We start from the raw sequence: 24,778 nt of genomic DNA on the forward strand, positions 1-24,778 counted from the left end.
TTGCACTCCCCCAGCTCTGAACCCAATCCTGGTTAGTCATACAAACAGTGAAATAATGCAGAGATGTTTAAAGAACTCTGCCCTGTTTCCTGCATTGCCCTCTCTGAAGGGCAAAGTAACATTCTGTAACAAATGTTACTGGTCCAGTTTACCCTTTCCCAACCTTCTCTACAGTCTTTCAGATGTATACATTTAGAAAATTTCCCCTCCATTTTTACAAACATGGGATCATTCTAAAAATGGTACCATGCATGCTTTTGTTTTTTTGTGTGTGTAATTCCCAGATGAAATATCTTAGGCCTGGGTTATCTAACCCTAGGTTGTCTGGGTTATCCCAGACATCTGGGATACAGGTGTTTTTCTGGGATACGTTTTTCTCCTTGCTTGACTTTCAGTTAACAAGGCACTTAGTGAACAATTCAGAACTCCAAGAGACAGACTTCTCAGTTTTATGTATAAGACAGCATTAAGGAATAATCAGATGTTAGCTACAGAGTATTACCATTTTTGCAGTAAAGACTGTTGACTTCAAAAGCTTTCCACAGCAACTTCCCTGGCGGTCGAGTGGTTAAGACTCAAAGCAGGGAGCACAGGTTTGATTCCTGGGTGGGGAACTAAAATCCCACATGCCTCTCTTTGCAGCCAAAAAATTAGAGTAAAATAAGATAAAATTTAAAAATCTTTCCATGAAAGAGTTGAAAGAAATCTGAGTGTCTCTGAGAGTGCGTATATTAGATTGCTAGTGCTGCCATAATGAAATACCATAGACTGTGTGGCTTAAACATTTATTTTCTTGTGGTTATGGAGGCTTGAAGGCAAAGACTAAAGTGTTGGCAGGTTTGGTGTCTCCTGAGTCCTTGCTTCTTGGCTTGCAGATGGTGGCCTTCTTTCTGTGTCTTCCCAAGGCCTTTTCTCAGTGCACCTACATCTCAAGTACCTCTCTTCTTTATGGACAGCAATCATATTGGATTAGGACCCCACCTAACTGTCTCAGTTGGATTTCAGCATCTCTTTGAAGCCCCTGTCTCCAAATATGTGAACTAGAGCCCACTCATAGGATCTTGCTTACTCTTAATTACCTCATTAAAGCTCTGTCTCCAGAAGCGATTACACTGTCAGGTCCTGGGGTTGGGGCTTCAACATATGAATTTTGGGAGAACACAATTCAGCTCAAAACAGTGTAAGGATAAAGTGTGGTGGACGCACACAAGGAGGTATTAAGCAGCCATCAGAAACACTGGGTTAGATGGAAATAACGCAACCTGAATGGAACAATGCAACCATAATGCAACAATGCATGCATGCTAAGTTGCTTCAGTCATGTCCAATTCTTTTCTACCCTATGGACTGCAGCCTGCCAGACTCCTCTGTCCATGGGATTCTCTAGGCAAGAATACTGGAATGGGTGGCCATGCCCTCCTCCAGGGGATCTTCCCGATCCAGGGATCGAAGCCATGTCTTTTATGCCTCCTGCATTGGCAGGCAAGATCTTTACCACTAGCCCCAACTGGAAAGCCCAAAAACACAATGCTATATGAGAAAAGTGAGGAACAGAAAGACAAGTGTGACCCAATATCATTCCTATAAATTAAAAGCAGGTACCCTTAGTGCACATTATGCAAGAACATTTACAAAAAAGACAAACAAACTACTCATTAAATACAGCACAGTAGTTGCCTATGGTATCAGGAGGCCAAGAGTAGGAGATAGGGATTTTTTTAAGGCACAGAAATTAATGAGAGAGAGAAGGAGAGAGAATTTGGCAGACTAGAGATGACATTATACTGTAAACTCTGATGAGTATGAAGAACTCAAAACCCTCTGGCTCTCAGGTCCAAAATGAAATACCAACAGTGAGGAAACCAGGACACCCCTCCTCCATCTTCTTAGCATGGTGTAGAGAGAGATTTTGTTTCAGTCCAGATCCATGGACATAAGACAACCTGCTTTTCTCTTTTACCATCTGAGACATTGGGCCCAAATGGTGACATCCAATTGCAAAATATTGTAACATTCCCTTTTCCATCTGGGGCACAGAGAATTTTTGGTTTTCTCTGTTCTCTAACAGAAATATTGCAAAATAACATTGCAAAGTAGCAGAAATTTTGTGAAGTGTAACGAGTATGTACACTTAATGGTAAACAGCCAGAAATAAAGACTCTGAAAAACATTTGATGCCTGGTATATCCCGTGGCAGACCATGTTGGTTACCTGTCCTATATCCAATATGCTAACCCCAGCATCCTGATTTATCCCTTCTCCTCACCTTTCCTCTGTGGTAACCATAAGTGTTTTCTAAGTCTATGAGTCTGTTTCTCTTTTGTAAATAAGTTCATTTGTATCTTTTTTTTTTTTTTTTTGATACCACATATCTTGGAGGTTGCCATTATTTTTATTACCTCCACCCTAGTTTGGTCTCAGGTCAAACAACAGGGAGGGAACACAGTCCTGCCCATCAACAGAAAATTGGATTAAAGATTTACTGAGCATGGCCCTGCCCAACAGAACAAGACCTAGTTTCCCCCAGTCAGTCTCTCCCATCAGGAAGCTTCCATAAGCTTCTTATCCTGATCCACCAGATGGCAGATAGAAAGAAAATCACAATCACAGAAAACTAATCAAAATGATCACATGGACCACAGCCTTGTCTAACTCAATGAAACTATGTGCCTTGCCGTGTAGAGCCACCCAAGGCAGACGGGTCATGGGGGAGAGTTCTGACAAAATGTGGTCCACTGGAGAGGAAATGGCAGACCACTCCAGTATTCTTGTCTTGAGAACCCCATGAACGGCTCAGTTCAGTTCAATCTCTCAGTTGTGTCCAACTCTTTGCATCCCCATGGACTGCAGCATGCCAGGCTCCCCTGTCCATCATCAACTCCTGGAGCTTGCTCAAACTCATGTCCATCGAGTCAGTGATGCCATCCAACCATCTTACCCTCTGTTGTCCCCTTCTCCTCCCACCTTCAAACTTTCCCAGCATTAGAGTCTTTTGCAATGAGTCAGTTCTTCGCATCAGGTGGCCAAAGAATTGGAGTTTCAGCTTCAGCATCAGTCCTTCCAATGAATATTCAGGACTGAATTACTTTAGGGTGGACTGGTTGGATCTCCTTGCAGTCCAAGGGACTCTCAAGAGTCTTCTCCAACACCACAGTTCAAAAGCATCAATTCTTAGGTGCTCGACTTACTTTGTAGTCCAACTCTCACATCCATACATGACTACTAGAAAAACCATAGCTTTGACTAGACAGACCTTTGTTGGCAAAGTAATGTCTCTGCTTTTTAATATGCTGTCTAGGATGGTCATAGAATTTCTTCTAAGGAACAAGTGTCTTTCAATTTCATGACTGCAGTCACCATCTGCAGTGATTTTGGAGCCAAAAAAAAACAAAGTATCTCACTGTTTCCATTGTTTCCACATCTATTTGCCATGAAGTCATGGGACTGGATGCCTTGATCTTAGTTTTCTAAACAGCATGAAAAGGCAAAAAGATAGGACACTGAGAGAGGAACTCCCCAGGTCGGTAGGTGCCCAATATGCTACTGGAGAAGAGTGGAGAAATAGCTCCTGAAAGAATGAAGAGACGTAGCCAAAGTAAAAACAACACCCAGTTGTGGATGTGACTGGTGATGGAGGTAAAGTCTGATGCTGTCACAAACAATATTGCATACGAACCTGGAATGTTAGGTCCATGAATCAAAGTAAAATGGAACTGGTCAAACAGGAGATGGCAAGAGTGAGCATCAACATTTTTGGAATCAGTGAACTAAAATGGACTGGAATGGGCGAATTTAACTCAGATGACCATTATATCTACTACTGTGGGCAAGAATCCCTTAGAAGAAATGTAGTAGCCCTCATAGTCAACGAAAGAGTTCAAAATGCACTACGTGGGTGCCATCTCAAAAATGACAGAATGATCTCTGTTCGTTTCAAAGGCAAACCATCCATATCACCATAATCCAAGTCTATGCCCCAACCAATAATGCTGAAGAAGCTGAAGTTGAATGATTCTATGAAGAACTATAAGGCCTTCTAGAACTAACACCAAAAAAAGATGTCTTTTTCATTATAGAGGACTGGAATGCAAAAGTAGGAGGTCAAGAAACACCTGGAGTTAACAAGCAATTTTGGCCTTGGAGTACAAAATGAAGCAGGGCAAAGGCTAACAGAGTTTTGCCAAGAGAATGCACTGGTCGTGGCAAACACCCTCTTCCAACAACACAAGAGAAGACTCTCCACATGGACAAACCCAGATGGTCAATACCGAAATCAGATTGATTATACTCTATGCAGCCAAAGATGGAGAAGCTTTATACAGTCAGCAAAGACAAGACCGGGAGCTGACTGTGGGTCAAATCATCAACTTCTTATTGTCAAATTCAGACTTAAATTGAAGAAAGAAGGGAAAACCACAAGACCATTCAGGTCTGACCTAAATCAAATCCCTTACCATTATACAGTGGAAGTGACAAATAGACTTAAGGGATTATATCTGATAGAATGCCTGGAGAACTATGTTTGGAGGTTTGTGACATTGTACAAGAGGCAGGAATCAAGACGATCCCCAAGAAAAAGAAATGCAAAAAGGCAAATGGCTGTCTGAGGAGGCTTTACAAATAGCTGAGAACAGAAGAGAAGTGAAAGGCAAAGAAGAAAAGGAAAGATATACCCATTTGAATGCAGAGTTCCAAAGAATAGCAAGGAGAGATAAGAAAGCCTTCCTCAGTGATCAATGCAAAGAAATAGAGGAAAATTAGAATGGGAAAGACTAGAGATCTCTTCAAGAAAATTAGAGATACCAAGGAAACTTTTCATGCAAAGATGGGCTTGATAAAGGACAGAAATGCTATGGACTTAACAGAAGCAGACGATATTAAGAAGAGGTGGAAAGAATACACAGAAGAACTATACCAAAAACCTTCATGACCCAGATAATCACGATGGTGTGATCACTTACCAGCCAGACATCCTGGAATACGAAGTCAAGTGGGCCTTAGGAAGCATCACTAGGAACAAAGCTAGTGGAGGTGATGGAATTCCAGCTGAGCTATTTCAAATCCTGAAAGATGATGCTGTGAAAGTGCTGCACTCAATATGCCAGCAAATTTGGAAAACTCAGCAGTGGCCACAGGACTGGAAAAGGTCAGTTTTTATTCCAATCCCAAAGAAAGGCAATGCCAAAGAATGCTCAAACTACCGCACAATTGCACTCATCTCACATGCTAGTAAAGTAATGCTCAAAATTCTCCAAGCCAGGCTTCAACAGTATGTGAACCGTGAACTTCCAGGTGTTCAAGCTGGTTTTAGAAAAGGCAGACGAACCAGAGATTAAATTGCCAACATCCATTGGATCATCGAACAAGCAAGAGTGTTCCAGAAATACATCTATTTCTGCTTTATTAACTATGCCAAAGCCTTTGACTGTGTGGATCACAATAAACTGTGGAAAATTCTGAAAGAAATGGGAATACCAGACCACTTGACCTGCCTCTTGAGAAACCTATATGTAGGTCAGGAAGCAACAGTTATAACTGGACATGAAACAACAGACTGGTTCCAAATAGGGAAAGGAGTGTGTCAAGGCTGTATATTGTCACCCTGCTTATTTAACTTCTATGCAGAGTACACCATGGGGAATGTTGGGCTGGATGAAGGACAAGCTGGAATCAAGATTGCCGGGAGAAATATCAATAATCTCAGATATGCAGATAACACCACCCTTATGGCAGAAATCTAAGAAGAACTAAAGAGCCTCTGGATGAAAGTGAAAGAGGACCGTGAAAAAGTTGGCTTGAAACTCAACATTCAGAAAACTACTATCACGGCATCTGGTCCCATCATTTCATGGCAAATAGATGGGGAAACAGTGAAAACAGTGGCTGACTTTATTTTTTCCAGCTCCAAAATCAGTACAGATAGTGACTGCAGCCATGACATTAAAAGACGCTTACCTCTTGGAAGCAAAGTTATGACAAATCTAGACAGCATATTAAAAAGCAGAGACATTACTTTGTCAACAAAGTTCCGTCTAGTTAAGGCTTTGACTTTTCCAATAGTCACATATGGATGTGAGAGTTAGACTGTAAAGAAAGCTGAACGCCAAAGAATTGATGCTTTTAAACTGTGGTTCTTGAGAAGGCTCTTAAGAGTCCCTTGGACTGCATAGAGATCCAACCAGTCCATCCTAAAGGAAGTTAGTCCTGAATATTCATTGAAAGGACTGGTGTTGAAGCTGAAACTCCAGTATTTTGGCCTCCTGATGCGAAGAACTGACTCACTTGTAAAGACCCTGATGCTGGGAAAGATAGAAGGCAGGAGGAGGAGGGGGAAGCCCGAGGATGAGATGGTTGGATGGCATCACTGACTCAATGGACACGAGTCTGAGTAAACTCGGGGAGTTGGTGATGGACAGGGAGGCCTAGCGTGCTGCAGTCCATGGGGTCGCAAAGAGTAGGACACGACTGAGCAACTGAAGGACTGAACCGAACTGAGCTCCAAGGCTGAAGAGGAACCCTCTGGCTCAGGCCGCTGGGAGACCCGCCTTTGTGCCCCTCCTCCCTGCCTGGCAGGCGGGGAAGCGGCTGGTTTCCAGTTAAGACACTGATGGAGACACAGTATTACCCGGGCAGGGCTCCAGTGGAGGCTTTTACTTTTGCAAGAACCCCCTACACACACACAGACACGCACACACTGTCTCTGTCTCTCTCGCTCGCGCGCTCTCTCTCGCTCCCTGGAACTCTGCTCTTCCCTCCTGTAAACTCTCCCAGCAGTCCTGCTCTGGAGGAAGCCCCACCCTCTGTTGATATCAGCCTTAAATTCCCGCTCCCGCAACTCTCTTCCGCAGTCCCGACCTCCGGCTTCAGGAAGTGGGTCCGGCAGACTCTGGTAAGTAAACGTCCCCCCGCCCGCCCCATCTCCAGGGTACCGAGACCCGCCCTGGCTCAGCGTTTGCCCGGTGCTGGCCCTCGCCTAATGCTGGGTAACCTCTGAGTCTTGCACTCAGACGAAACTTGAAAGCAGGATGTCCCAGCCATGTTCCTGGCCCCTGCAGGTTCTTAGAGATCGCAGACGGCTGCCTAAGAGAAGGGCATGGCCTGGCAGCATTTTGGGTACAGGCGTAGCCCCCTGCATCGGGGAGGGGGCTAGCTAGGAACTTGCGGGACAGCACAAATGGCACAAGTGTGGAAGAAGAAAGGCAGGAGTTTAACGCCCGCGTGTGGGCAATGCGAGGAGGTGGGATCCGGGGGTGAGTGATCCTGGACCCCATTCTCTGGCGGGTGGGACTTCTCATGATCCTCGCCTGCGTCTGTGGTCGTCCCCCTTCCAGGGGTGCTTCCGGACTTACGGCGAGTCCAAAATTCTCAGCGGCTGCCTTTTTGGAGGGGGAAGACAATTAGGAACAGTGAGGTTGCGGCTCGAACCACCTCCATCGCTCCACGCAAAATATTCTGACCCAAGAGCTCGGGGTCACTTGAATTCTCTTCTCCTGGCCTTGGGTGCAGGCAAATTTACCCTTGATTTCTTCTTTGCTGCCAAAGAAAACGCGCGTTTGAAAATGAGGCTGACAGAAAGATAAAGACCATTACAGTATACTAACACATATATATGGACTTTAGAAAGATGGTAACGATAACCCTATATGCAAAACTGAAAAAGAGACTCAGATGTATAGAACAGACTTGTGGACTCTGGGAGAAGGCGAGGGTGGGATGTTTCAAGAGAACAGCATTGAAACATGTATATTATCTAGGGTGAAACAGATCACCAGCCCAGGTTGGGTGCATGAGACAAGTGCTCGGACCTGGTGCACTGGGAAGACCCAGAGGGATCGGGTGGAGAGGGAGGTGGGAGGGGGGACTGGAATGGGGAATACATGTAAATCCATGGCTAATTCATTTCAGTGTATGACAAAAACTACTGTAATGATGTAAAGTAATTAGCCTCCAACTAATAAAAATAAATGGAAAAAAAAATAAAAATAAAAAAAACCTATTAGAACGGCTACAAATAATAGGATCGACCAAAAAAAAAAAGAAAGAAAATGAGGCTGAGCAGCATCGCCACCCAGTGGTTGTCAGGTGTTTTGGAGACTGCTTGTCTTGGAAGGCAGCGCTCAATCCGAAAGATGTGCATGGACTTCTAGTAGGTTCTTTATGTTTGGTGCTTTTTCTTAGAATTCTCCTCATATGAGGAGAGAAATGAAATATTATCAGTCCAGGTATCTGTTCACTTCCTAAGGAAGCCTTAGCAGTGGCTAGGACAAATCTGTGTGGGTTAATATTGTTACTTTGCCTTGGAGATTTCTAAGGTAGACTCATTTCCTCATTGGTACACTGTGCCCTGGCAATGATAATAATACCCCTCTTACAGGGAAGTTATGAGGGTAAAATGAAATAAGTATGCCTTGCTTAGCACAGCATCAGGAACAGTGAATGCTAAATAAACACGATTGAGGTTAAATGATAAAGTTGATGATGGGTAAACTATCTGTTGACCTTTGGGCAACCCTCAGGAAGCCGTAAGAAATCAGTCACATCAGGACACTGACTACGTGTTTACTGTATTCTAGGAGCTTCAGGATGGTTCATGCTAAGAGGTGGACCCTGAAGAAACACTTTGTAGGTCTCCCTACTAATAGTGACTTTGAACTGAAGAAAGTTGAACTCCCACCCTTAAAAGATGGAGGTAAGTCATACTTATGAGATTTAAGTTGGAAGAGACTATATCAGTTCACTTTTGCTGAATAACAAACCACCCCAACATTTAGAGACTTAAAACAATCATTTACTAGATCACGATTCTGTGGGTTGGCAGTTTAGGCAGGATTAAGTTGGCAAGCATTCTGTAGATCTTATCTGGGCTAAATGGTTCCTTCAGGATGGGACTCACATGTCATGTTAACTGGCTTTCTGCTGAGGGTGCGCTTCTCAGTTCTTCTCTTTGTGGCCTTTCTAACATGCTGGTTAGAGCTCTTTGGTTTTTTTCTTTTTATTTTTCTGTGATTTCATCAATCTAGAGCAGCAGGAACTGGCAAGCTCCAATATGCAAAGACTGTTTGCTAATACGCTGTTCATCAAAGTAAGTCACATAGCTAAGCCCAAAGTATAGCCATAGACTTCTTTTTCCTTTTTAAGATTTTTTAAAATGTGAACCATTTTTTTTCAGCCTTTATTGAATTTGTTACAATAATGCTTCTGTTTTATGCTTTGGTTTTTTTTGGCCAAGGGGCATGTGGGATCTTAGCTCCCTGACCAGGGACCGAACCTGCACCCCCTGCACTGGAAGGTGAAGTCTTAACCTCTGGACCGCCAGGGAGGTCCCACTATAGACTTTTTGGAGGGAGGATGGCAAAGTTGCTCCCACACAGGGATGGGTAGTATCTGTGGCCCTTTCACAACTACCGCAGAGACCTTTCCAAGGTTGTCTCTGTGAAGCCTTGATGTCATGTTGGAGGATCCCTCTTCTTTCTTTGGTGATTGCAACCCATGCCTGAGGGCATGATTCTTCCTGACTTTGGCCAGCCACTGGGGAGGATTTCCTCTCTGATCCAGTGAGTTCCACCATAACAGTGGGACTGCACTGCTTAGCAGCTGCTTGCAAAGAGACTATCCCTGGAGCAAACTAGGAGCGGAAAGCTGCTTCCCTGAGGGGCCTCCCATCCCCTTGGGGGAACTGGAGGGCTGAGGCAAGCCTGAGGAAGTTGAAGGGGCAGAAATGGCAAGGCACCCCATCGCGTGTTTGGAGGTGAGCTTTGCAAAGCATCTGCTAAGGGCTGTTTTCAGGTAGGTAAGCTTTGGGTAACAGGCATGCAATTAACTAACATGGTTACTGTTATCCATCCATCTAAGTCGCCATAGCCCAAACCCAGAATCAAAATTCCAGAGGATGGGTGCATGAGAGTCACTCCAGAATGCATGCATTGTAAAATACTAATGGGCTGATAATAAAACCCTATGTGAGCCCTGTGGCATAGCGGTTACAAATGTGGCCCTGGGCAAGATACTTAACCTAAGCTTTAATAAGATGGAAACAATAATTGTTCAGAACATCATAGGAAATAATCTATGGAGAGCATGAAGTGAACGCTGAGTACATAGACATAAGAGAAAGCACAAGGAGTGCCGAGCTCTGGAATCTTGGCTGCTGTCTGGCGGGGCTGCGGCTGTGTGGGCGCCCGTGCGCAGTGCGCGGGGGAGCCTTCGTGGGGCCGTCTCTTTCCGCCGCTCCCCAACCTGAAGCTCGGTACCTATGGGACACGGGGCAGGTCTGCGCTGGTGCTCCAGACCAAGGGCTGACCTGAAGACTGGAGCAATAATGGATAATCGCAGCAGCGCCGGGGCGGGGAGAGGCGTGGCCCCTAGAGCTCGGAGTTCGCTGAAGCCAGCTGGGCGGGTCGAGGGAAAGGCGGGGCGCTGTGTAATGTTCCAGCTGGGAAAGGCTTTACGTGGCTTGTCGGAACCGCATTTGTGGTTTCTTAGACAGTGAAGAAAGTGGAAACAGTGGGAAATTTTTTTCCGAGGTACTTCATACTGGATCCCAGAGAAGAGAGTTTTGTTTGGTACATAGATCATCCACAGAACCTGCTTTCTGGATCCATCAGCTCTGTTGGAGTCATTAAACTTACCCACATTTCAAAGGTCAACGATGCAACTAAGCAAAGGCCAATTTTGTTTTGTTGTGAATGCAGGGAGGAGAAAATATTTTCTACAAGTCAATGATCAGCAAGATCTAGTAGAATGAGTAAACGTGGTGAACAAAGCTATAAAAATTACAGTACCAAAATGAGGTATTAATATTTTTCTTTTTTTAAATTTATTTTTAATTGGAGGGTAAGTTCTTTACAGTGTTATGTTGGTTTCTGCGGTACAGTAATGTGAATCAGCTATTTGTTGTTTACTTGCTAAGTCCTGTCTGACTGTTTTTGACCCCATGGACTGTAGCCCAGCAGGCTCCTCTGTCCATGGGATTTCCCTGGCAGGAATACTGGAGTGGGTTGCTGTTTTCTTCTCCAGGGGGCCTTTCCGACCCGGGGATTGAACAGCACATCTCCTGCACTGGTGCACGGATTCTTTACCCCTGAGCCACGAAGTATACATATATCCCCTCCTTCTTGAGCTTCTCTTCCATCCAGCTGCCCATCACAGCCTCATTCTGATAACCCAAGTCGTCAAGGTGAATGTGAAAGAAGCAAATGTCTTATAGAACTGACATTGGTGGTGGTGTGCCCATTGTTACCCCAACTCAGCAAAAGGAAGTAAATGAACATGGTAAAACTATTGACTGAAATAAGGTGAAGTGGTCACAAAGCCATCTTCCTTACTTTACTCCCAAACTGCCTTCAGACAGTGCAGTGATCAAAGCTGGTTATTGTGTCGAACAAGGAGCAGTGATGAAAAACTGAAAGAGAAGATATTTTCAGTTGGATGGAGACACAATAGCCTACTTCAAATCTGAACTGGAAAAGGAACCTCTCTGCGTACAGCCACTTAAAGAGCTTCATCAAGTCCAGGAATGTCCGCAAAGTGACATGATGATGAGACATACCCTCTTTGAAGCTGTAACATCGTATCGAACTTTCTATGTGCAGGCTGATGGCACAGTTGGATTCAAGCAGTTTTGGGTGCCATTTTAGTGCTGCAGGACCCACAGATCTGCATCTTCTATGCCTCAGGAAGAAGGCTGTGAAATCTGTGTATACAGAAGAGCATTCCAACAGTCCTTCCGAATCCAAACATGCACTCCGCTCTGCCAGTCCTGAAGCAGCCACGCCACATTCCACAGCCTCTCGCAGCAACCCTTTGGAGGGAGGATTTTATGAATCTCTTGCCAAGGTCAAGCCAGGGAATTTCAAAGGCTTGACTGTCTTTTCCAAGAGAAGCAGCTTCCACAGTGACTGAACAAGCTCTGCTGAAACTTCAAAGTGAAAATGGCCCTCGGGAACAAGTTTGTGACCCTGTGGACTTGGAGGACATGAGCCTTCCAGTCAGTGATGTGCATGTAAGGTGGAAACACGTGGAGCCTGACCTGTCTCATCAGCCCTCGGTGTTCTTCATAAGGCTTCTTGCCAGTGATAAAGGGGAAATGGGTTTTAATACATATAGTATCCTGCGTCGTTGCTGTCCTCTCTTATAAGCTGGTAAGCCAAGAACAAAATGGGTTTAGAAAAGGCAGAGGAACCAGAGATCAAATTGCCCACATTCGTTGGATCATAGAGAAAGCAAGGGAATTCCAGAAAAACATCTACTTCTGCTTCATTGACTACACTAAAGCCTTTAACTGTGTGGATCACAGCAATCTGTGGAAAATTCTTAAAGAGATGGGAATACCAGGACCAGCTTACCTGTCTCCTGAGAAACCTGTATGCGGGTCAAGAAGCAACAGTTAGAACTTCATACATGGAACAGCTGACTGGTTCAAAATTGAGAAAGGAGTATGAACAAGGCTGTATTGTCAGCCATTTATTTAACTTCTATGGAGAGTACATCATGTGAAATGCCAGGCTGGATGAGTTACAAGCTGGAATCAAGATTGCTGGGGGAAATATCAACAGCCTCAGATATGTAGATGATACCACTCTAATGGCATAAAGCAAAGAGGAACTAAAGAGCCTCTTGATGAGGGTGAAAAAGGAGAGTGAAACATCTGGCTTGAAACTCAACATTCAAAGAACTAAGATCATGGCATCTGTTCCTATCACTTTAAGGCAAATAGAAGGGGAAGAATTAGAAGCAGTGACCGATTTTATTGTCTTGGGCTCCAGAATCACTGCAGACGGTGATTGCAGCCATGTAATTAAAAGATGCTTGCTCCTTGGAAGGAAAGTTATGACAAACCTAGACAGCATATTAAAGAGCAAAGACATTAGTTTGCTGACAAAGGTCCGTATAGTCAAAGCTATGGTTTTCCAGTAGTCATGCATGGATGTGAGTTGGACTGTAAAGAAAGCTGAGGGCAGAAAAATTGATGCTTTTGAACTGTGGTACTGGAGAAGTCTCTTGAGAGTCCCTTGAACTGCAAGGAGATCAAACCAGTCAACCCTAAAGGAAATCAGTCCTGAATATTCATTGGAAGGACTGATGCTGAAGCTGAAGCTCCAATATTTTGGCCACCTGATGTGAAGAACTGACTCACTGGGAAACACCCTGATGCTAAGAAAGATTGAGGGCAAAAGGAGAAAGGGGTGGCAGAGGGTGAGATGGCGAGATGGCATCACCAGCTCTATGGACATGAGTTTGAGCAAACTCAGGGAGATAGTGAAGGACAGGGAAGGCTGGCGTACTGCAGTCTCTGGGGTCGCAAAGTCAGACAGCAGCAAGCCAAGAAGTTAGGGAGTAACCTGACTAAATGTAGTGTTGTGTGGCCTCCCCAACCCAAAGTGTGATGGGCCCTTCCTTCCTCTCTCCCTGGAGCCAGCTGGCATGGGCCTCGAAGGCAGCGGCCACTCCGCCACAGCTCTAACCCACCAGACCAGCCTGTGCCCACTGCCCACTCACTGTGCAAGCGGCCAGGTGGGAGCTCCGCTCCGGGGACGCCAGCTCCCGGCCACTTCATCGGTCAAAACTGACCGGGGAAGCCAGGTGGCAGGCTGAGCCCACGGTGCCGGCCACCTCAGACAGCGATCCCAACAACAGGCGTGTCAACTCCCCCTCCGTGGCCACCTCGGTTTCTGCTCCCCACACGTCTCACTCCTTGAGAGCTGGAGGATGACCTTGCTAGAGCCGCCCGTTGCTTCCTGAGACCCGGCCGCTTTCTTGGGTCGCATCTTTCTGCTCAGGGTGCAATAGCGGCTTTGCTCACCCCTGGTGAGTGCCAGAGGGAGCCCCTCCACACTCTGGTGAGCAGAATGAGCTTGGGCTCAGAAACAGTTTCTTTTACAAAGAAAAGAAAATTAATTCTTAATAAACACTTGAGCTTTGTTATGAAAAAAATAAAAAAGAAAAAGAAAAGAAAAAAGCCCTAGTGTGTCTCAGTAGCAACTGTCTGATGCTTTGTTCTCATGGGGTGATAAAAGTGTGTGTGTGACATTTTTTTCCTAGTGAGTCTGACAATTTAAATGTTTCACAATTTAAAACATGAAAATGTTTCCTAAGTATTTTGGTTATTTTTAAAATGCTACTGTGACTAGACGTTCAAACTCTACGCATCCTTACTGGTTAATATTATTGAATGAAATAGTACCAAAGATGTCTAAACTCTTGACATCTGTGGTGCTGTAAAATGTATACTATAAATTGGACGATTTTGAAATTTTAACCATTTTTGATGCTCTGGATCTCAAGGTGAGCTGTGAGTTTTCCATAGAGGATATTATTGGACTATCAGTAAGGGTTGTGGGTTGTACTGGAGTGGAGAAAGGGGGAGAATTAGAATTCAAATAGCTATAACTCGGACATTTGTAAAACTTTAGTCAAGATGTACAACATTTATTGCTTTATTAAGTGAAAATTCTTTGCCGTGATATTTCTTGGAGGTTTGATTTTCTTGTCAAAGTTTCCTCAATAGTCCTTACTCCATGTTTGGGTCAGTGAAAGACCTCAAGTTTATATGTAAAGGCTCCTGGAGTTTGCTCAAATTCATGTCCATTGAGTCAATGATGCCATCCAACCATCTCATCCTCGTCACCCTTTTCTTTTGCCCACAGTCTTCCCCAGCATCAGGGTCCTTTCCAGTATGTCGGCTCTTTGGCTGTTACTTCTACATCTGGATCAGTGAAAGACCTCAAATTTATATGTAAGGACCTCAAGTTTATATGTAAAGACCCTCAGTCATGTGACTGTAGTCTCTGCTTTTTGTCACTAATAATCTATATTCACGTGTCTGTATTTTTTTATCTTGTTTAGGAATGTTTTGAGATTAATGTACTCAAAAGTCCTCCCTGATGGGTTTTATACAATTGGGATAAAATTAATTTTCAGTAGCATAGGTTAATGTGCTAAATAACATACCATTTTGTGTTAGAGATACTGGAATACTGTTATTCTACTATCTGTGTAGTATTTATATTTTAAATGTGTCTTTTTTAAAGAGTTTTTTTTAATGTGGACCAATTTTAAAGTCTTTTATTGAATTTGTTACATTATTGCCTTTGTTTTATGTTTTGTTTTTTTGGCCCCAAATGTAGGGGATTTTAGCCCCCTACATTGGAAGATTAAGTCTTAACTAGACTGCCAAGGAAGTCCCTCAATATATGTTTTAAAACACAAATTTGAGTATACATTTAATCATGGGGATATCATAAATATAAGCGCTTCTCTAAAAAGTCATTATTTACAGGAGTTGAATAATAGACCATTATGACCAAGTAGTGTTTTTATGGTTCAGTCTTAAACATTTGCTTTAAGAAAATAGTCTTGAATTTCACATGCTGCTGTTTTTATGATTTTTTTTGCCACATTACAGTACTGTGTTGTTTTGAATTCACACATGTCACTGTTTCTCCTTTCCATTTTCTAAGATGACTTCTTGTTTGAGAAAGAGAAAGAGGGAGTGGATTTCTTACTACAGTGTTGGGGTCTAGAGGTTACTATCTATTATAGTATAGTGATCATAGCATCAGTTTAAAAATCCAAATGTATAAATGTACCACTCCACATTTTTATTCATGAGCTAATACTTTAAAAACTTATATTAGATTTTTTTTCTTTTTCCAGTTACATTTGAAAATGACAGAATGAAAAGGCTTTATTCTCTTTCTCTGCAGATACATCCATTACATCTGCTCTTTTAGAAAGCTCATTTTTCATGAACACACCTAAGACATATTGTGCAGACGGTTGGCAATATTCAGGACTTTAATGCTGTTTTCTTTGGTACAGCTTCCACATTGCATGTTCATTTTAATATTTTGGTATGGTAATTTAATATACTTCAGAGTGGAAAAATATTAGCTTTATTTTGGGACTTTTTATAGAACTACCGTTGTATTCAATAGCATGGGAAAATGTTCTTATGAGTTTCAAGGTCTCTTTATCTCAGTACTTTTATAATTCTGTGAAAATTATTTGATTATTTTAAAACTTATACTTTTGTTGTAAGTATGCCATATCTGACTTGTCAAAAGATTACTTTGAATACTGTAATATTTGCTGCATTTTTTTTCTGTAAATGTAACATGACGTCTTTCAGAATGGAAATACACGTGTGCTTCCCAATGTTTACTTATATGTCTGATGTCTTCATACGTCAAACTGTAATGACGAGAATAAATGTTCAAAATTAATTCTAAAACAAAAAATAAACAAAGAAACAAAAACCCAGAAAGCACAGATGAGAGCATAAGCCTGAAGCAGAAAGACTGTCTTTGTTCGCTGAGAAGGCCAGAGATGAGGCACAAGGCCAAGGTTTCTAATTGCCTGTGGAATGTTTTATTTTGCAGAGGTCCTGCTGGAAGCTTTGTACTTCACCGTGGATCCTTACATGAGGTATTATTTTCCTCTGGAAAATTCTTATGTTGTGCATTGGATACTACCTTGCCATGGGCAATCCTTTAGAATATCCCAGCTGATTCAAAACACTGTCACTTCCCCATTTCTCCCAGTATGATGTCAGTGATGGGATTCATGGATGCTCATCTTTTTCAGGCAAAAGTCTGAGCAGAATGGTGGTAGACAACACTGGCCCCTTTATTTTACGAGCATCCCCTATCTTACTGTGTTCCATTTGCCCCTCATCATTCACCAGAATTGCTTCCCAAAACACTGAAAGAAGAAAGAAGCCAAACTCCAGTTTCTCCATGTCACTGTTCACAAATAATTTGGGTAGAGGAAGATGGCTGAGACTAAAATTAGATTTTCTTGCCTTTCCTTTACATATATTCTTGTAATTTAGGTAATCCACAGCTGACTAAACTGTGAGTACTTAGTAAGCAATTCGGGGTGGGGAGGGAATAAAAGCTTTCATTGGCCGCTGACTCAATAACTTTTTGCCTAGGTGAACACTGCAGTCATCATTCTTTAAATATTTTTTTTTTCATAGTTGATTGATAGAGATTCAAATCTAAAGTGAAAAATGTATTTCCAGATGTTAACTAGCACTTCTTTTTTCATGCATGTCTAGTGTTTTGGGTAACGAGTGCCCAGTGGTACCTGGGTTATGTTTTCAAAGTCATTGGTAGAAATTCAGCCAAAATTGAGCATGATGGTAAGATTCTTATGTTCATTTCATAGAAAAATGCTACCAGATCAGAACCGCCTGTCACAGCTTTCCTCCCCGTTTCACCCAGTTGTACTGCCCTCATGTGGCTGGCTGGGTTTCAGTTTTATTCACACTTCCCTAGTGGTTTTCCATTTGGCTTGAAACTTAAGACTTTTTTCCCAGATGCTCCTATATATTAAGAATGGTTTTGTTTTGTTTCAGAATTATGGCAAAAAGCTTGAAGGAGGGTGACATGATGATGGGAGAGCAAGTGGCCAGGTAGTGATATCCTCTTGTCCTAGTACTTGGAAACTACGTCTCCCCTTTACCTTTTGCTGGGCCCTGTTTCTCTCCATCACTCCTACAATTTCTTCAGCTTGCGCGGGTCACTCACTGTTCAACCTTGGAAAGAACTTGGGAAATCTGTCCTTTTCCTGACTAGCTGATGGGGAAGGAAGAAGGTGAAATTCTTACCATTGCAACTTTGCTTTGCTATCCTTACTTTTAAGTACTAAAAAAAAAAAGTGTATTCATGCAGTTACTGATTATTATAAAAATTCAAATAAGATAAAAATTTATAAATTGGAAACTGAAAGTTCCCCCATCATCTGAACCTTAGAGATGACTGTCATTAATGTATTATTATTTCAAAACTTGTTCAGTACACGTACTAATATTTATAATCTTTAAGGGGATTAAAAGCCCTTCAGCAAATTGCTTTCCCTCAATATGTCATGACTATCTTTTGTTGACAGTGTATAAACATACCACTTACCTTTTAATGGCTTGCAGATTATGCCATTGTTTTTATTGTTGTTCAGTCACTAAGTCCGACTGTTTGCAACCCCCATGGATTGTAGTCCTCCTGGTTCTTCTGTCCGTGGGTTCTCAGGCAAGAATACTAGAGTGGGTTGCCATTTCCTACTGCAGGGGATCTTCCCAGATCAGCGGTCAAAACTGCATCTCCTGCATTGGCAGGCAGACTCTTTTACCACTGAGCCACCTGAGAAGCTCATTTCCATTGATACCTGACATTTAACTTATCTACTCCTAATAACAGTTGTTTCCAGTTTTTTCCACTGGAAATAGTTCTGCAAGGAATATGCATACATCAATCAGAGTATATCTCTGTATTCTTTGCCCACTTGGATGACTATCGCTTTATGTTGAATTCCCAGAAGTGTAAACTCTAGGTCAGAGAAGATGTACATTTTAATTTGAAGCGATAACGACAGATTTCACTTCAAAAAGATTATATCCATTCCTACCAATAGTGTCTTAAAGAACCTATTTCCTTGGTAGCTATATGATCATTGCTAACTATCACTCTTGGCAATCTGAGGTGAATAAATGATACTTAATTGATCTTGCTTACTCAATGCTTAGTTTAATTTGCATTTCTTTCATTATTAGTGATGTTGACATTCTCTTTGTAAATTAATGCCTTTCTTCTGTGAATTATCTGTTCATGTCATTTGCCCTTTTAAGTCTTTTCATCTTTTAAATTGATCTATAAAATTTCTTGTGTGTTATGAATATTAGTACTGAAAACATTTGGGCCTTTGTTTATCTTTCTTTTGCGTCCAATCATAACTGAAAAATTTTATGTGATAAAATTTCATGATTAGAATGGCATCCTCTCCTCCAAAATTGCTAGAATATTTATTCACTTTTATCTTCTAGACATTTAATTTTTATTTTGGAGCAAGGACTAAAATGTTTATGCTTCAAATGACTAGCAAGTTATAATACCATTTATTGAAATTCTATTTGGATTTTTATTGGGATTTCCATGACTTTATAGATTCATTTAGGGGAAACTGATTTATTTACAATATTTCTCTCCAAGCACAAGGTATATATCTCTTCATTTATCCATTTTTGTCTCATGGCCTATTAACAGTTTTCTTCATATAGGATGAGTTTAAACGATAGTGAAGGAGGTCATACTTCCATGCTGAGGGAGAGGGACAGTGAGAGAGGGAACGTTGAGGACTCAAGAGAAAGGAAGGGCTAAGAGATGAAGGGTAGCTCCTGAAGAAAAGAAGAGGCTGATGTCCAGGTTACCTTGAGCCAGAGGATGCACTTCTCTTGCTTAGAGAGGAGTGAGTGATGGCAGGGACAGATGCTGGACCAGCTGAGAATTCCTCTCTGATGGCCCATGTTTTTTTCTCAAGGAGAGACCAGTGGCTAAGAATTCTGATGGAGAGATGTGGTAGGGTATTTGATCAAGGACTATCAAACTCAGTGCCCCTTTGTGGACACTAACCATGCAGCATCCAGACTCCCTTGAAAGGAAGGGGTCTCACGTGTCTGAATGTGCTTTCTCTTTCAGAGTTGTGGAAAGTAAAAATTCAGCCTTCCCAACGGGAACTATTGTGGTGGCTCCTTCCGGCTGGACAACACACTCCATTTCTGATGGGGAAAAACTGGAAAAGGTGCTTGCAGAGTGGCCAGACACATTACCACTGTCTCTGGCTCTGGGAACGGTTGGCATGCCCGGGTGAGTTTCATGGGTATATTTCACTCGTTTGAATCCCTGGTTTTCCAAAATGGTTGGTCCGGAGCTTGATTAACAAGAAGAGACTTGAGGCATTCTAAGCTCAGGAGTGGATTAGAGAGGATGATCGGACTAAGAAGGGAATAAGAGGGGCTGGAGTTCGCTTTGGGGTGGAAGTGGAGAGAGGCAGGGTCAGGTACAAGGAGGAAGTGACAGTGAGGAACAGCAGGGGGCATGGTGCCTCTCAAGCCCCTGGCAAGTGGTGACACAAAAGAACCAGCTCCTTCTGTCCCTGGAAAGGTCCTCCTTCACCCCTCACTCATCTGCCTCCATTTCAGAGCTGGAAAGGGAGAGAGAGTTCAATGCACCTTGGCCTTTCTGTATCATCTCTGATCCCTCACCTCCTTTCGACGTCTGAGTTTCCAGAGGTGTCAAAGGATCTGAAATTTAATAACTGAGATGAATCACAATAGTTGTACAGTCACTCAGTGTGGACAGCTTTAAAATAGCCCGGTGTCTCTTGGCCTGGCCCTCAGGAAGACTCCTGGTCAGTTCACCCTGTGTCTGTTCTCCAGGCCCCCGCTGCTCTCTGCGCCTCAAGGTTCTTCTCATGCCCTGGAGAAGCAAGGTTGACAGAATTCCTTTCAGAGTCCCCAAAACTGTTCTAAGCTATGTGATCCTTTTCTTCCTTCTTTCCTTCTTCCCACTCTTCTGCCCTCCTTCTTTTTAACCTTTTGGAGGACTTCTAGAGAATGAAACATTATTCATTTCAATGGAATGAAATGAATGATCAGCCTCCTGCATAACCAATCTCTTACATCTCAAGTTCATGTAACACTCAGAATTTGAACTCCTCGAGACAACATTGTGAAATTAGAGGATGCTTAATGCCTTCTTGAGGAGAAGGCAATGGCACCCCACTCCAGTACTCCTCCCTGGAAAATCCCATGGACAGAGGAGCCTGGTAGGCTGCAGTCCATGGGGTCACGAAGAGTTGGACATGACTGAGCGACTTCACTTTCACTTTTCACTTTTATGCATTGGAGAAGGAAATGGCAACCCACTCCAGTGCTCTTGCCTGGAGAATCCCAGGGACAGGGTCGCACAGAGTCAGACACAACTGAAGTGACTTAGCAGTAATGCCTTCTTGGGCCTCCCAGGTGGTGCTAGTGGTAAAGAACCCACCTGCCAATGCAGGAGATTCAACCAGGTTTGATCCCTGGTTCAGGAAGATTCCCTGGAGGAGGGCATGGCAACCCACTCCAGTATTCTTGCTTGGAGAACCCCAGGGACAGAGGAGTCTGGTGGGCTACAGTCCATAGGGCTGCAAAGAGTCAGACCCTACCGAAGTGACTCAGCAATGCCTTCTTACATGCAGATAGTGGGCACTAAACAGAATGACAGCCCTTCTCGATCCTTCCTGCCTGGCCTGTACCCTCTATGGTGACAGCACTTCCTCTCACCTTGTTATTCCACCCGTCCTTCTCTCTAAATTGTGACCCAGGGGTAGGAGCATGGGGTGAAGGCAGACACGAGAAAACCACAGGGTCAGTCTCCCATGACTTAGTTGGAGAGAAAGTAATTTGTAAAATATTAGGAGATTTGAATTCTAAAACAGAAGATAGTTTATTCATTTGTGGGTATATTTCTCATTCACCTGTTCCAAGTCCCTTAAGAAGTACATTTTTTACTCCAATTAACTTCATACAGTGGTTCTCAAAGACTGAGTGGGAGGGGTTATACAAGCCATATTTCTAGCCTCCCCTACCTACACATCACCCATTCTTTGAGAATTTTTGCATAGATGAGCCGCTTACCAACAGGATGGGTCAACACTTCCAGAATCCAGGAGCTTCCGCTAATCTATGAAAGAAGTTGAACTTTGAAACCCAGGGACTTTCAGCTGTCCAGGCTCCAAAGATTTCACATCCTCCCAAAGTATTGCATTATTTCTATCAATGGGACCTCTGTCTTCTTCTTCGGCTGAAAGAGTTTAAGTGTTTTTCTCTCCAGTCACCCTTCATCCAGAGCATACCTTTGGGACTTCCCTGGTGGTCCAGTGGCTAAGGCTCCATGCTCCCAATGCAGGGGGCCCGGGGTTCGATCCCTGGTCAGGGAAGTAGATCCCACATGCAGCAACTAAGACCCAACACAGTCAAAGAAATAAATAAAAACAAATATTATTAAAAAAAAAAAAACAAAACAAAGCATACCTTTAATTTTCCCTATAGGATTTCTTCATTGTTGGCCTCTCCATCTTATCTCCAGTTTACTTTTATTTGTTTATTACTTTTTAATTAATTTTGGGGGGTTGTGCTGGGTTTCCCTTGCTGCACTCAGGCTTTCTCAAGTTGCAGCAAGTGGAGGCTGGTGTCCCTTGGGGTGCATGGGCTTCTCACTGCAGTGGCTTTTCCTGTTGTGAAGCACAGGCTGTAGGCCCAGGAGCTTCCGTTGTTGAGGCTTACAGGCCCCAGAGTGCATGCTGCTGCTAAGTCACTTCAGTCGTGTCCGACTCTGTGCGACCCCATAGACGGCAGCCCACCAAGCTCCCCCATCCCTGGGATTCTCCAGGCAAGAAGACTGGAGTGGGTTGCCGTTTCCTTCTCCAATGCATGCATGCATGCTAAGTCGCTTCAGTCGTGACTGACTCTGTGTGACCCTATGGACAGCAGCCCACCAGGCTCCTCCATCCACAGGATTCTCCAGACAAGAATACTGGAGTGGGTTGCCATTTCCAGAGCGCATGGGCTTCAGTAATTGTGGCACATGGGCTTCCTTGCTCTGCAGCATGTGGAATCTTTCCAGACCAGGCATTGAACTCATGTCCCTTGCATTGGCAGGTGGATACTTATTCACTGTAATACCAGGGAAGTTCTCCAGTTTACTTTTAAAAGATGATGTTTGGGAAAGACCTTGTATGTCTTAAGTCAGTATATCTAATTGAACACTGACTTTGCAAATATCTAGAAGGGAAATTGCGGGAGGGGGCCTAAGGATTGTTGTGGGTGGCTTGACCCTATCTGAAATATACCTTCTGCTTCTTTCTGGGAGTTAGGTTAACTTATCCACACACTCTGGTATCAGCATCCATTAAGGTAGTGGTTCTCAGTTGTTTGCATTCATAAGAATTACCTAGAGTCCTATTAAATTCAGATTTCCTCATCTCAGTATTTTTAAATCAGTGGGACTGGGAATCCAAATTTTTAATAAAACTTCAGTTGATTTTGAGGCAGATGGTTGTTCCATCCATCTTTTGAAAAACACTGGGTCAAGGGAACTTTAGATATGTGGGTCCTCAGAAAAAGTGCTGTCTGCCTTTCTTTGCTTTCCCTCCAATGCCCAACTCTATCTGGCCCTCAAATGTAATCAGAGGCTGAGTAAGCTTAAGTTATGCCAGTGTGTAGCTTTTTTTTACACAGAAATAACTTTCTAGGACTCTGTCTGAAATTTTGCCAGTGGCTCAACAATCACCGTGATGGAACAGGCTTCATGGGCTCAGACTCAGGGGTACAAAAATAGAACTCTACTCCTGTGTTTCATTTCTGTCTCCAGCTGGTATAGTAAAATAAACCTTAGTTAAACCAATGATTTCTCACATCATTTCAGGATCATACTCATAATTTCCTTTGTCTTCTCCCTAGGATAGATGCAGAGCTCCCAGGGCTAACACAAACCTGGTGCCAATAGAGGCGGGGACAGCAACTTCTTGCTCTTGATCTGTCTTAGTCTGGTGCTGATCATCAGTCTCAGAGCATAACTTTTCCGATTGAGTCCTCAGCCACATCCCTTCTGAGCTGGAACTCCACTGAGGCATGGTGGTTTCCTCACCTAGTCACCACTGGGTTCTGTCTGAGCTGCATCTTTGCAAGCCCACTAGTTCTTTCCCTGCCAGCTGACTTTGGCATTTCACTCCAAACAAGATGGGGGAACTGTAGGAGTTCTTCCACACACTTCAGAGCATGGGAAACTCAAGGTGTTTCTCCCTGACCCCCTCAGGCCTAGATACCATCCACATACAGTCATATCTGCTCTGGGACTAGGGCGCCATGATGACATGGAGGCTTTCTCCATGAAGCTCATCATCTCCCTAGGATTTACATGAGAATGAGGCATAAGTTGTCTGTTCTGGGATCCCTAAGGTTTAAGGGGAACCAATTTTCCTTCACCCTTGAAAGCTGGCCTGGAGATGGACAGGATACTGCTCTCTTCGAGCCACCTCGCTGTTCCATCCATAGTTCCCATCATCTTTATTCCTTTCTTGGAGGTAAAGAAGGAGGAAGTGGACCATTGGTGGCTGGTAATATCCATTTCCTATATTTTCTGTCTTTTACCTGGACCCATGCCATTGGGCTGCTGAGAAGGTCTTCAGGGTATAAATAAATGAGATACCGAGGAAAGAAACAAATTCATCCACATAGTCTTGCTTTTCTTCCCTCAGCCTAACAGCCTACTTTGGCCTGTTTGACATCTGTGGAGTGAAGGGTGGAGAAACAGTGCTGGTTAGTGCGGCAGCAGGAGCAGTGGGCTCTGTTGTGGGGCAGATTGCTAAGCTCAAGGTAAGTGTCTTCCTCCATAACAACCACTGACTTGACACCCACAGTGTGCACTGGGAATGCAGCAGTGGACACAGCAGACCTTGCCTCATCTCCGGGAGTTTGGTCTAGTTGACCTCTTGTAGAAGGTGGATACTGGGAATGACTGAGAAATGGGGGGATCAGGGGAAATGGTGTAGCAATGATGACCTGAACATTGTTATTTGATAACATTGCAGGTATCACATCAGGAATGGATTCTGCTAGTGAGTTGGTGAACTATTCTCGCAGTTTTTACTGTATGTTTCTTGTTACAACTTAATCTCCTTTCTTCGTGATTGCCCCAAACAACTGAAGAAGGGACTTGATCAGCCAACCAAGAGTCATTGCCCCTACGGCCCCATTTCAAAGGTTACTGCAGTCAGCCCAGAGCAGTGGGGCCCTAGCTTGGAAACTAACTCACGGGAGGCACCCAGGCCTTGGAAACACTGGCTCTGATATGGACGGGTGTTTGTGCTCAAGAGATCTGATCTGATGGTGGGAGTACAAGACATCAGGCAGCTCAGATGTGGTCAGGATGTACCGCATTATAGAAATGTTCCAAGGTGA

The 24,778-nt window shown here is 43.4% G+C and overlaps 1 protein-coding gene and 1 pseudogene across 1 annotated transcript in view; both read left to right on the plus strand.

The window, feature by feature from the left end:
• Window positions 1–6,661: 6,661 nt before the first annotated feature.
• The window catches only part of PTGR1 (prostaglandin reductase 1), a 29,925-nt gene continuing 11,808 nt past the window's right edge, over window positions 6,662–24,778 (plus strand). Inside the window, exons 1-6 of the mRNA XM_020906816.2 lie at window positions 6,662–6,889; window positions 8,574–8,689; window positions 16,380–16,425; window positions 17,360–17,416; window positions 19,473–19,640; window positions 24,076–24,193. Coding sequence (XP_020762475.2) covers window positions 8,584–8,689; window positions 16,380–16,425; window positions 17,360–17,416; window positions 19,473–19,640; window positions 24,076–24,193 — 495 coding nt within the window. The 5' untranslated portion in view covers window positions 6,662–6,889; window positions 8,574–8,583. The remainder of the gene's footprint in view (window positions 6,890–8,573; window positions 8,690–16,379; window positions 16,426–17,359; window positions 17,417–19,472; window positions 19,641–24,075; window positions 24,194–24,778) is intronic.
• On the plus strand, window positions 10,425–12,309 carry LOC110146132 (pleckstrin homology domain-containing family A member 1 pseudogene; annotated as a pseudogene).

Source organism: Odocoileus virginianus, chromosome 31, assembly GCF_023699985.2.
Source record: "Odocoileus virginianus isolate 20LAN1187 ecotype Illinois chromosome 31, Ovbor_1.2, whole genome shotgun sequence".
Lineage (NCBI taxonomy): Eukaryota > Metazoa > Chordata > Mammalia > Artiodactyla > Cervidae > Odocoileus > Odocoileus virginianus.